Source organism: Anarhichas minor, unplaced genomic scaffold (genome assembly GCF_050575085.1).
Source record: "Anarhichas minor isolate MPS153535 unplaced genomic scaffold, ASM5057508v1 ptg000026l, whole genome shotgun sequence".
Lineage (NCBI taxonomy): Eukaryota > Metazoa > Chordata > Actinopteri > Perciformes > Anarhichadidae > Anarhichas > Anarhichas minor.
Genome location: NW_027466472.1, coordinates 7978428 through 7991348, shown reverse-complemented (window position 1 = coordinate 7991348; position 12921 = coordinate 7978428). Strand labels below are relative to the sequence as shown.

Genomic DNA, 12921 nt, shown 5'->3' with positions numbered 1-12921 from the left:
TTCAGCTTAAAAACATTTAATAATAATCCTAATAGTAATAAAAACAGATAGAAATAAAAATGTGTAACTGCTGCAACCAATAAATCCTCCAGACATGTAGAATTCATGAGAAGAAACATAATAAGAAATATGAATATGAGTGGATAATTATAGTAAACTCTTTAAAACCCATGAGGATGTAAACTGAAGCCAAGTGAGCTGCATGACTTTGAGGCATCCCAGCCGCTAGTCTACTGCAGCCACTGGTTTATTTAATTAAACTGTAAAAACTAAAAATGTGCGCGTGTGTGTGTATGTGGGAGTGGCTCCTTACAGTTATGGAGATTACATAACTGGAGTCTGGATATGTGTACTGCATTTGTGTGTTTAGGTTTATAAACAAGACACAGATGTTTAACCAGAATCCATTTATATTCATGATGGAGTTTAGGTTGTTTTTTTTATTGATGGACTACAAGTGTCACTTATTGGTGCAGTGCTGTTGTCTTTCACCTCACACAAACTGTATGCTAAAATTATAAAAGCCAGAACCATTTTTCTATACCCACCCATATTTACATATGTACATTCATTTACATTGTCTATTCTACAAAAGCGATATCTACCCATCTAACTTCTTCACGCCAGGACCCAGACGACAGTTGCAGCCTTTAACTGCCATTGGGATGCAGTGTTGTACAAAATATGTTGTGATACAGGTTTTGGGAATGCATTTCAACCTTCTTGGACCTATAGTCTAATAGCTTAAAGGTTGCAAATATTATTATTAATGCTGACTGTGGATAGGTGCACATCGCTGAGTGAATGTTTCTCACACTCTCAAAAGGTTCACTGAACTGTTAAGACTACATTCAACACATTCACGGTCTAAAACCTCGACTCACCTGCGAATGTGAGAAGAAAAGTGAAGCTGGATAACTTCAAATAAAAAGATATTTATAACAACAAAATGATATGGAATGTTATAACATTTTGTGATTCTAATACTTACTGTAGTAGTGCTGTACTTTAATTAAGTGTCTTATGGCCATAATCATATAGGTTATTATTATTTCAGCCACACCAGCTTTGCTCTGTCTGGTAAGGAAATCTTTGATACTCTTAGTTCATATGGCACTTGATCACAACTTGGTTTGACATTTCCTCGTTTGTTTCAGTCTCACTGCTGATTGAGCAGTTCTAGTTATTTGAGTATGTGTTCACCTATGTGTGTTTTATCCCTGTGTCTGTATTTTTTTTACATGGAAGCACAAATATAGGGGCTTTCTGCCTCCCTCTGTCAGACGTTGACAATCTTTTATCACAAAGCTATACTCTTCACTTTCTCTGTGACAGTGAAGCAGCTGAGATTGGAGTGGAACTTCTACGATGTTACATTTGTAAAGTACAATATCGTTTTTATGTGATAATAAATACAGTTATATTCCTCTCTTTGCGTGAATAGAAACAACTTCCTCCAGCACAAGGTGGTCCTTGTGGTTTCATGGTCGAGAAAGTCCCTCCTTGCCAGCTGTCAAGTTGTCAGTGAATGATGAGGTCGTATTCAGCAAGGTAGCGTTATAATACACCGTCTCTTTGTCTCTTCACCTGAACGAGAGAGTCAAAATATCAAGGACGTGGCAGGATGAGGACACGAAGGACAGAATGGAAGAAGGAATGAAACAGATAGTTAGATCCAACAGAGAGGAAGAAGAAGCTCATTTCCCAAATCATTTTAGAGGCACTCCTCTGATTAACTGATCATACTCTGTATAATACCCTTTCCCAGTGAAACAGACCACATAATTCAGTGCTGGCCAGAAGAATGTGAGCTTTAACTTTGAAAAACCAAGTGCAGAAATAGAAAGAAATGGGGAGGAGAGAGGTGATTACAGCGAGTGACGGGATGGAAGCAAAAATAAAGCGAGAGGGGGAAGCTGCAAAATGTTGTGTTGCAGGTTGTACCTCCTGATGCCAGATGAGGAAGACGAGCAGAACGGTTTCCCTCCAAACAAGGAGTTGCGTTGCTCCTGGGATGATGTCTTGGTTTCCACCGTGACAGGCTTCTGCTCGGGGATCTGAGCCACTTGAAACCTGGCAGTCAAGATATGATCACAATTACATTCATGGCAATCATGGTACTTATGACAAAACACACATTTTCTTACAGGTTTGGAAGCTGCTTGAGAGTGTGTGAGGTTGATTACTCTTTCTACAGTGTTTAATCATCTTTGAGGGTTATTTACATATTGTACTGTAGGTCACACAAACTATTTAATAACTAGCTCTTGAATAAATGCAGTAAAAAGTAGTGGAGCTGCAGTAAAAAGCAGCAGAAAAAGTAACAAAATATTTGCATGGCATGCCCTCGTTTGTCATGTCAGATGTGTGTTGGGTATGAAGCAATATGGACGTGTCTCACCTCCCCACAGATAACACTGTCAGCTCTCCCTCCTTCTCTACAGTATTTGGCACAACAGCTTGTGTGTGGTGGGTGTCGACAAACAAACCCCCCAGCAGGGGCCTCTTCTGCTGGTCGTTGGATCTGTCCATTAAGGGCAGGATCAGGCTCTGGGGAGCCTTCAGGGGATCTCTGAGAGAATCCAGGGGAGGTATGAGGACAGGGGGCCATTTCTTCTGAGCGCAGCGGGTGCAGCGGTAGCCGTGTTTGGGTGCCAGGCCGGAGAGGCCAGAGATGGTGTGGAGGTGGGACTGATGGGGGCACAGCCTGGGGAGGGAGCGGAAAGGGGACAGAGGAGACAGCATCGGGAACCTGGGAGGAAGGGCAGGAGAGGATGAGGAGGGAGTGAACAAATGATCAGTTAAATTAATAATTTTTTTAAATCAGGCATTTGTATATTTAATTTAGTCAAGACAAATATCCCTACAACTTAAAATATTGAACTCAAACCAACCTTTAAAAGGTGGTTGCCATGTCAGTAAATGTCATTGATATTTGAGTGAAATTTAAACATTGAATTGACAACATTTCTTTCCATGTCCATTCAGTGTACAGCATAATAAACATTTTTAAATCACCTATATTTTCTGCACACATATGCACAAAAAGACACACACTTTCCCTCTTATTTCACTAACAAAGACCATGTTAATAAAGGTATGGGTTTAGAATAGTTTATTACATATTGAAGATGGAGGAGAGCCAAGCTGATGTAGGAGGGAGGGATGAGGCCAGAAAGGATTGGATGTCAATGCATTAGTCTTTATTAGTGTTTTTTGTGTTGCTAAGTAATAAAGCATAACGCTAAGATAAGTGAGTCTTTTAAGTGAGAAAAGCTCCAAAGAATATTCAAACATTACTTTCATCTCTGCCTTTGTTCAGTGTGAGTGTTTAAATAGAAAATAAATGAATAATTGAAATCTAAAGTTGTATCTCTTTGCACCCAGTCCTCTTTAGTGTTTGCCTTTCCATTGTTCTTTTGTGCAGAGAAAAGCAGAGCAAAAGAGGTGAATGCAGCCGTGTGTCCCTGTGTTGTACTAGTATGACCAGTAGTGACCCCTGCAGAACCTCCCACCACACACACACACACACACACACACACACACACACACACACACACTTACACACACACAGGATCTGAAAGCTTTCCAGATTTCGGTGTGAATATTATGTGTGCGTGTCAGAATATTCTCGAATCTAAAGCTCACATGTTACAGCAGCACACTGCCCCTGAGACCTCTGACTATTGTAGATGCGGCATACGTACATACTGGAGTGTAATGGATCAAATTACCATGTATATGGTGTTGTTAGAGGGACAATTTGGAGTATGAAGATTACTTCTCTGTCTACTGCAGATTAAGGAAAACACAGTGGTGTAGACTGTGGTATAAAGCAGCATGTTGCTGGATTTGTTAGATTAACTTCTGACTTCTTGAGCACTTTTAACGGCTGCACATTACAACCAAAGGTCCAACCACAACTACCTTTGGTCATGTAAACTGTGTGACTTCAAGCTATGTGACAGCCAATGATCTTAGTGCCAGGCTGGCTGTTTAAGCCTCATGACTCAAGAGACAGCGGTTACAATTGTGTCAGACATTCTCTTCAGACATGCGGGAGTGAGTCACTGCCAAAGTATCAGCCCACGCCAGAGCTGCACTGAGGAAATGTAAACTATGCTTATGAGAGTACTTTCTTTCTTTCTTTGTAAAAAAAAAAAAAAAATACAAAAAAGAATAGATTGCAGTTGGCATTGAATTATAAAAATGTGCTCCTCTTGTCAGGAGCCTCCTTCCAAAATGTCCTCTGCCCTGCTCTCTCCCACTCTTCCCTTGCCTCTGTATTCAGCTCGTTATGGAGCAGCATGAATGAGCAAAAGTATACCTCGAAGGTATACGGCATATATCGGATATTAAGCGGGTGTGTGGTCTCATACTTGATTGACGAGGCTTTCCTCATGGCCATCTGTTTGCTCTCGTACTCCAGCAGCAATTCCTCCAGTGCAGCAGCATTTTCTGAAACGCACACAAAAATTCAGATGAGACTCAATAATCCGACAGTGCCAGTCAATTCCGTAAATAAGAATAATCAGACTTGTCTGCTGGGATGTGGATTTAGACCATTTAGAGTCTAAATGGTAAATTTTTGCTTATTGGCGAAAAAACAACTTCCCTGGGAAAAGTTCAAAATACATTATCTTCACTCACAGTTTGTTCTACTTTTCACTCGAAAGGAAAAACTTTGTATTCCCTTTCAAAAACAACAAATGTCGGAGATAAGGAGCAGCCAGTCTGAGCTTGCAGCAGTGGAAACTTGTCTGTGACGTACTTTGGTGACGCTGTGTTGCCCTCTAAAGCCACCAGAGATGAAATGACTCTGACCACTAGCCCGTGAGTTATGTCACTGCTGGTCAACACCTACCTTTCTTCTCAGTGATGAGGCGAACCAGAATACTGATGGTGTCTTCATTCAGATCGTCAGATATGTAGGGACAGTTGTTACCTAAAGCATGCAGAAAGACGATGTATATTGCATTTTAGTATATTGACACACATAATGACATATATACATATAACACAAATACAAAAAAAAATGTCATGTGCAAATATTACATTATCAAGTGGGGGGCGACTCTGGCTAAGTGGAAAGCGGGGGCCGTCCTTCAATCAGAGGATCGGCGGTTCGATCCCCCGGCTCTGCTAGTCGCATGTCGATGTGTCCTTGAGCAAGACACTTAACCCCAAAATTGCTCCCGTAGCTGTGCCTGCAGTGTAGATAGTATCTGAATTGTAAGTCGCTTTGGATAAAAGCGTCTGCTAAATGATTGTAATGTAATGTATTAACAAGTTAATTAATCGTAATGTGTATTGAAAACGTGTGCGTGCACTGAACAAAGGATATGATATTGCAGGTGTGTTTTTGGATCTCACTTCCCAGAGATCCAAACTGTGTCGGATATTCGGGGGAAACACACTCTAATATGAACCTGAATATATAAACTTATATTTTTGTATATATTTCAATGTACTCATGTTCCTCCTGTTAGGGCTATTACATGTTAAGATAGAATTAACAGAATCAACAGATGGATTTGCTTTAAACTACCATCGTAATAGAGTGAGACAGAATGAGCAAAGTTCACACAGCGCACACACGATGGGACTGATAAAGATGGAAGTGGATGACTGAACGGAAAAGAATAGATGTGCCTCCATGGCAACGCCCTCCGAACATCCCATAATAGCACAGCACAGTGAGGCAGCTGAGAGGAGAGCAATGAAGGGCACAGGGAGAGGTCCAGAATAGCTCACTCAGCGATCACACTCCATTCAGCAATGTTGAAGCACACAGGGCTCTATCTGTGTGTGTGTGTGTGTGTGTGTGTGTGTGTGTGTATACCAGACCCCCAGGTGACTGTGTGTAGAGTAGTTGTGTGTTACAGAGCAAAATGTGAGTGTTGCACTTGTCACGTTTGCGTCTATGTGTCTTCTTGCATAAGCAGTCACAGGCTGTTGTTAGGTTATAACAATAGCTGTGTCGCCACAGTGGCTGTTGCTATGCGAGGACAACGGCATCCATTTCACAGTGTGGCACTCGTTCTCTTCTATTCAGTCAGACCCATGTGTTCAGTGTTTCAGTGTCAGCCACATTAAGTCACCAGTCGTTTTAAATGCTGTAGTCCCGTAGCGCTAACATGGCTGAAACTGAAAAGCTGCAGCAACTAAACTCTACTTTTCCCTCTGCGCTTGTGGCTGAGCAGGATGAGTCATCACGAAGTTGCAGTTTTGGCTCACAACATTTTTGTCCTCTCTCTTTCTCCACCTTCAGCTTCCCTGTCACTGCACTCTCCCATAAGTCAAACTCTTCTCTGTCTGCAGCTCTGCGTGTTCAGAGTTACCGCTGCAGTCTGATTTCAGCCCTGTAGACTTAAGCTTGGCCTCGCTGTAATTCATGCCCAAGGGTGTTCCCCCTGAGCGGAGACGATGAAAAAAAGTGCTGGAGTAAGACGTTTAGGTCTAACGCTTGCCCAGTCGGGACTACTGCAGGTGGACAGACAGACAGACAGACAGACAGACAGACAGACAGACAGCACACTGCAAGGATAGTTACATAACAACGACCGAGGGGAAGAGGGAGAGAGGTACATTTTTCCCATGCAGCATCTAAAGCCACCTGTTGCCCTCTGATCATCCTTTTATTCTTCATTTTTTTATTTCCTTATATTACTCACGTTCTGTTGTATTTACTAACTTTACTTTGCTTAAGCTCCCCTCTCTCGTCCTTTATCTGTCTCACTCACATATGCAGACTTGCTTATTACTGCACCACTGCATCATCTGTCCTCAAAGCTGCGCAGGAGGAGAGAAAGAGGGGAGCTGAGAGTGAAGGAGGTCTTAACATTGCATGTTTGTAAAACGTTAAAACGTAGATTTCATCTTTCTTTTAACTTATGAAGGCTGAAATTGTGAGTATTCAAACGTAATGAAAAGTCATAATGATATTGTTATCTGCATAATATCCTAAATTAAAATCATTCATTTTGAATCAATCAATAATTCAGTCAAACTAACAACAAAGGGGTTTCATATATGGAACACATAGTCAGCTTCAATAGAATGCCATTTCTATCATGGAAGACCCTGAAAAGCTCTAGAAATTGACAAAAAAAAAGGGGATATAAGAAGAGGAAGGAAGACGAACATCACGGATAGAAACAAGGCGAGGAGAAAGAAAGAAGAGACATAAACCAGGAGATGAGGACCCGATTTAATTATTGATCTGGCTGGGAAAGGAGAGATGAGTGGATAGTGTCGTGTTCATGAGTGGGGGAGGGGATGTTAGGAGCCAAGACATCGGATGAATGGAGAGTACGAGGACAGATAAAGAGAACTGAGGGGGAATGGGTGCTAGGGAGTTTCTAGATGTCTTAACTTTCACAACAAAGTGCTCGGAGAGGAAGAGACCAAAGCAAAGCCGCAAACAGAAGGCAGAGATCTTTGACAGACAGACCGTTCGTATGACCTCCGTCTGTCCTCGCGGAGGCCTGAAATCACAGCTTCACAACTGTCATCTTTGTACCATGAAAGATATAAAAAACTACTTTGGTGGTTTTCGCTGAAATGTTAGGTAACAGAAGCTATAAAAACCTAGGAACTGAAATAAAAGAGCAACGTCCTCCCTGTAATCCACAACAATGAGCTAGCAAACTACCGTGGATGTCCTCGCCTCGCTCATTGCATCAAGAAACCATCACGTGTGAGTATGTGTAACTGTATGAAGAAGAAGCAGGTTCAGTCACACAGAGATAAAACAAAATCCAAGTAAAGCATCTTTTGATATTGGCATCTGTGAAAAACATCGGTTAACTAAACTCTTTGATCCTAATGATGGGATACAGTACGTTATCCAAAGCAGCAGGTGTTGTGCAAGCGCAAACAGTATCTTAATGTGGGACGTGCTGACAGAAAGTCTGATCTGTTGAGGGCGGCAGCTGTGCTCTGAAGCTCCTGATGCCTGGCACAACGTATGGCGACTTGGCTGACACACAACTTTCCTCTGAGCCTCCCACCATCAGGGGATTGAGGGGAAAGCCGGCTTAGCTTTTCAATCTGTTTAAATGCTTACACACGTAATGACAGTAACTGATAGACACTAGCACAATAGTAAGGAAAATAACATATTAAAGTGGAGTTTATTCGTTGTTTAGCTTGATGAGCTCTTCATGTAGCCTTTGCAAGGCAATGGTTGTTCAAAGGAATACACTTATGTGCTTTATTACCGAGAGTAAGATGAGACGATTGATATTACTTTCAACATGTGTATTTAAGCATGTTCATGCATGACTGTATCTATGTTCTATGCGTGCATGTGGATTGGAGTCAAAGACAAATTTCCCTACGGGACAATAAAGTATATCTTATCTTACATCTGTCTGCTAAATATGAAGTTACATCCAGCAGGCGGTTAGCTTAGCATAAACAATAAAGCACGGGGAAACAGATAATATCATCCTGACTCTGACCAATGCAAAATCCACCAACCAGCACCTCTAAAGCTCACTAATTAAAACGTAATGTCTTATTTGTTTAATTTGTACAAGAACCAAGGTGTGGAAATGTAAATGTATTGTTTAACATGTTAAAAAGCGAGCTTCAGAGGTTATGTTAGGCAGCTTTTGTAATTTTGTAACGGACAGAGTTAGGCTAGCTGTTTCCTCCTGTATCCAATCTTTGTGTAAGCTAAGCTAACCGGCAGCTGGCTGTAGCTGCATGTGTAATGAACAGATGAAAGAGGTATCCATCTAATCTTACTTTCTGCAGGATAGCAAATAACTATATTTCCCAAATGAACCATTGCTTTACACTGTGTCTACTTTTTGCATGAGCAACCAAGTGAACGCAATAGTTTGCAATGTTTGCTAAATTGAATGAACTCCCTCTGACACACATTTTGAGTTTGTGCAACCGTAAATGAAACTCCTCACAGCAGACGGTTTATCACAAATGTCAAATGATCTACGTGGAAACGTACCAGGAACACTTCACTAAAAAAAGGCTGCTCCGAGCAATGCTACAGTAGATGACGTACGCCATGTGACTTGAGGGTTTTACCTTGTAATCAAGCCTGAGAACCACACAGGTACAGTACATCCCGTCCAATAGACACTTAAAGGAAATATGGGTGTACTTCTCGCATTGTGTGCACAGCAATGCAGGTCTATACAAAAAGTATCGATGGTGTCAGCTTTGATATCAAGATTACACCTCACAAGCAAAGAGTTCCATTTGGGTCGAAGACTGAGGTACTCCAGGTCTATGAAGAGTCTCCAGTACTACATGACTTTACACTTTTACAAAGGACAGGCATAAAGACCTCTCACGTTACTCTGAGCCTGAGCAAACCAGTTAGAGCAGGAGTGTAACGTAACACTTGTTTAATCGCTTGATCCCTGTGTGTTTCTCTTTCTCTCTCTCCACTCTCTTAAGATTTCCATGTAGTGATACCAGTCACTCCTTCGGTTAATACCACCCTCATCCTTCAGTCTCTCTTCTTCGTCTGCCCTCCCCCGCTCCTCTTCATACTTCATTCTGTGTTTACCCAAGTTAGTTTCTCTCTGACGTCAGTAGGGTGAGTGAGTTGATGGGAATGCTTTTTTTTTTCTTCCCCTTTTCAGATTGGAAAATTACAAGCATAGCAGTGCATGCTTAGAAAAACACATGCATGCTTGTCATGTCATGAACCCTGCAAGGTCAAAGTTCAAAGAGGAAAAGAGAAAGCCTCCCATGTAGACCTGCGTGCAGTCACGTCACAGAGATACATGGACTGTGACTGCACACAAAAGACACTGCCCTTTGGCCTTGGCTTGGATTTGCCCGGACTCCTGACAACACTAAACCACATCGTGTGCATGCGTTTGTGCTAATTTGGCATTTTTATGGGCGAACGTGACAACAACCTGAACATAAATCATAGTGTCAGTAATCACTCTCTCTGCTACTTTCTATCTTTTTGCTATTTTTTCTAACTTTTATTTTCTTCCTTATCTTTCCATGTCCTGTCATTTGATCTCTCTCACCTTCTTTCTGCGGTGTGGCAATTTCTTCATTTCCTCCCTCTTTGTCAGCACTGCAGCGGTATCCCTTCTTCTTCAGGATGTTGCAGATGAGGATACCCAACAGGCCCATCACGCAGAAGATGGGCACCAAAGCGAACACGGCGTACTCTGCCGTCTTCTCCTCAGCGCTTCGTACCACTGTGCCATTGACCGGCCCCCCTGCACCGCTCGATGGACCTTTACCCACTGTACGCACCGCTCGGACACGCAGAGCTGCTGAGAGAAAGGAGAAAAAAGATACAGAAAAAGCATGGTCTCAGCTACATGAAGAACAAATGATGATTGTGAAATGAATGATGGACCGGCAGCATGGGAAGTTTAAAATCACATTTTCAGACACATGCTGCAGGATCCTGCTTACTTTTCACACACAGACTTTGGGTGGAAACTTCCCCTGTGGCAGTGGAGTGAAACCTGCAAATGGAAAAAGAAAAAGGAGAGAAAAAAAGCATAATTAGAGAGATGGACAGAGAGAGAAAAAGAAAGAGGAGGACCATTCTACAATTAAAGAATGAATCAGCGGTTTTAGACTGTGGCATTTTGTGTCCTGTTGTGCTTGATGTTGCCTGCCCATTGTGGTGAATGCGTGTTTGTTTGTGTGTGTCTCCTTGTTTTGTCGACACAGCAGATCCCCAGATTTTTTTCATTTAGAACAAATAAAAGTTTACAACGTGCATGTTCGAGCAAAGCACTTTCAATGTCAAGCCAACAGTTTCATTTAATCGTGGGTGGATTAACAAGCAGACAGGTAGGTCTTACCCAGGCAGGCAGTCCCCACAGACAGCATCGGAGGTCCCAGTGCCAGGGGTTGCAACCTTACGGCCGAGGATCTTGCAGGATGCACGTGGGCGGCAAAGCTCAGAGTCCAGTGTGTCCGAAAAGCTTCCAGATGGGCACAACTGACATAGCACTTCCTCTGTTGGCCTTTGGATCTGCCCACAAGCCTGGCAAGACAGAAAACACTTCTAAACTCAAGCAAAATGATGCAAAAGCACAAAATGAAGCATCTCTCTGGAGCTGTCAGAGTGTTAAGAGTCTCTGTGTTAACTGGAATCGAAACAAGACATCTTTATACTTTCACATACATAGCTTCATGGACTATTCAAAAAAGGTAAATACAGGTATCCAAGTGATTGTTGTGTCAGTAACAGTATGTGATCTACCAAAACTTCATAAATACAACCTGCAAAAAAAGAGAAACATGACACACCTTGACAAAAAAACCAACTTTTGATTATAATGCAATGTCATACATGTTTATGGATGCAGATAACTACATACATATATATTGCAAATAACAATCCATACACACATTCAACATGTGGCTGTTGCTTACATGACACAATTCATTTGCACTCTCTATACTTATTGCTTTACTGAACACTAAATCACTTGATAGCAACAGATATGTTAACAGTAGAGACATGTTGGACTAAAAATGTCTCTCAAAGCGAGTCGGGTTGTTATGAATAATTTGGTTTCGGTTTGTACTCTTACCTTGGAAGGCTCCTGGCCAGCAGGGCAGTGCAGACACACACATCCTTCCCCCCGCCGACACTGCACTGCTGCAGTCCCACCACAGCCGAACACCTGGAAGGCACATGCACACACATGCTCATGAGTCGGCCGAGGTTCGCGGTAAAACTGAGTGCACGCACTTACTAAATCATGAAGCATACATGCCACCTGGTCTATAAGGAACACAACCTTTCTTTTTTTTTGCATAAACACACGCGTGCACGTATTTACCGTGAGAAGGACGAGAGCTGAGCAGCAAAGGTGGTTCCTCATCTTCTTCAATGTATTCTACTATGTTCATATGATCTAAAGGAGAGAGATGACAGGAACATTCCATTGTAAAACATGGTCCGGTTCGTATATAAACATGGGTTTTAAAGTGCATAATAAAAATAAAACTTGTCACCTCAGTCAAACACAACTGTGCTCTTTTTTCAACATCATTTATTGACCTCTTAAGTGCATAGGAATATTTTATAGTCCAGTAAGGATAACAACACAACATATCACAACACGACAAAATAGATGATATTACAACACTCCCGTGACACGGACACACACAGTACATAAGCATGCACACTCACACTATACCACACACGCGCACTCACAAAAACACCTGAGTCATTTTTTGCGACTCATTCAGAGTGGAGTGACTCGAGTGGCAGGGAGGTAAGGAGCTGCTGTAAATGCTGTAAATAACATTTAACATGAATCAGGTTTATTTATGGACAGGAGTGAATGAACCAGGGCTTTTCTGTGGCTATTTCAGGGCAGTAGGCACTCGCATACATATTTAACGAAATTATTCATGATAAACATATTCATTTGCCAACTCATACTGACTTTCTCAAGGCTTGACATGCTGCCCCTGGGATGAGTCTATCTGGACATTTAGGTAAGTCAGAAAAACCCAATTATTTTTATTTATTAATGTCATCAAAACTAAGTGATATCGTGATAGAGATTACAAACACATAGTGATGAGGATGATTGTATTGCCTTATTTTGCAGTGTTATTGGAAATAAATCTAAGGAAAAACTCTTATATGAGTCAGATTGTATTACAGCAAAGCAATGTTGTCATCTCTAAAGTTAGAAATCCCTATAGTGCCCGCATGCATAAACATTATTCACACAGAAAGTGTTCGGCAAGATATATATTACTGCCCTTTAACTGATGCTTCTATATAACTTCATGGACAAAGATGAAATCTAACCTGAGGTCACCTATCAATGAGACACTTATACTGGCTCACCTTCACGTTTGAGACTTCACTGCTTAATGCAACGTGCCAAAATCATGTAGTGTCAACATATGATATTTTGTTACATTAAAAAGGCAGCA

At 41.7% G+C, this 12921-nt stretch overlaps 1 protein-coding gene across 1 annotated transcript; it reads right to left on the bottom strand.

Moving 5' to 3' along the window:
- Window positions 1–1868: 1868 nt before the first annotated feature.
- On the bottom strand, window positions 1869–11849 carry relt (RELT TNF receptor). Its single transcript, XM_076100567.1, has 9 exons — window positions 11808–11849; window positions 11556–11648; window positions 10818–11002; window positions 10420–10472; window positions 10020–10271; window positions 4865–4945; window positions 4380–4458; window positions 2402–2752; window positions 1869–2073 (listed from the first exon to the last, which is right to left on the bottom strand). Exons 1-9 carry the CDS (start codon window positions 11847–11849, stop codon window positions 1869–1871), a joined length of 1341 nt encoding a protein of 446 aa, XP_075956682.1.
- Window positions 11850–12921: the final 1072 nt, after the last annotated feature.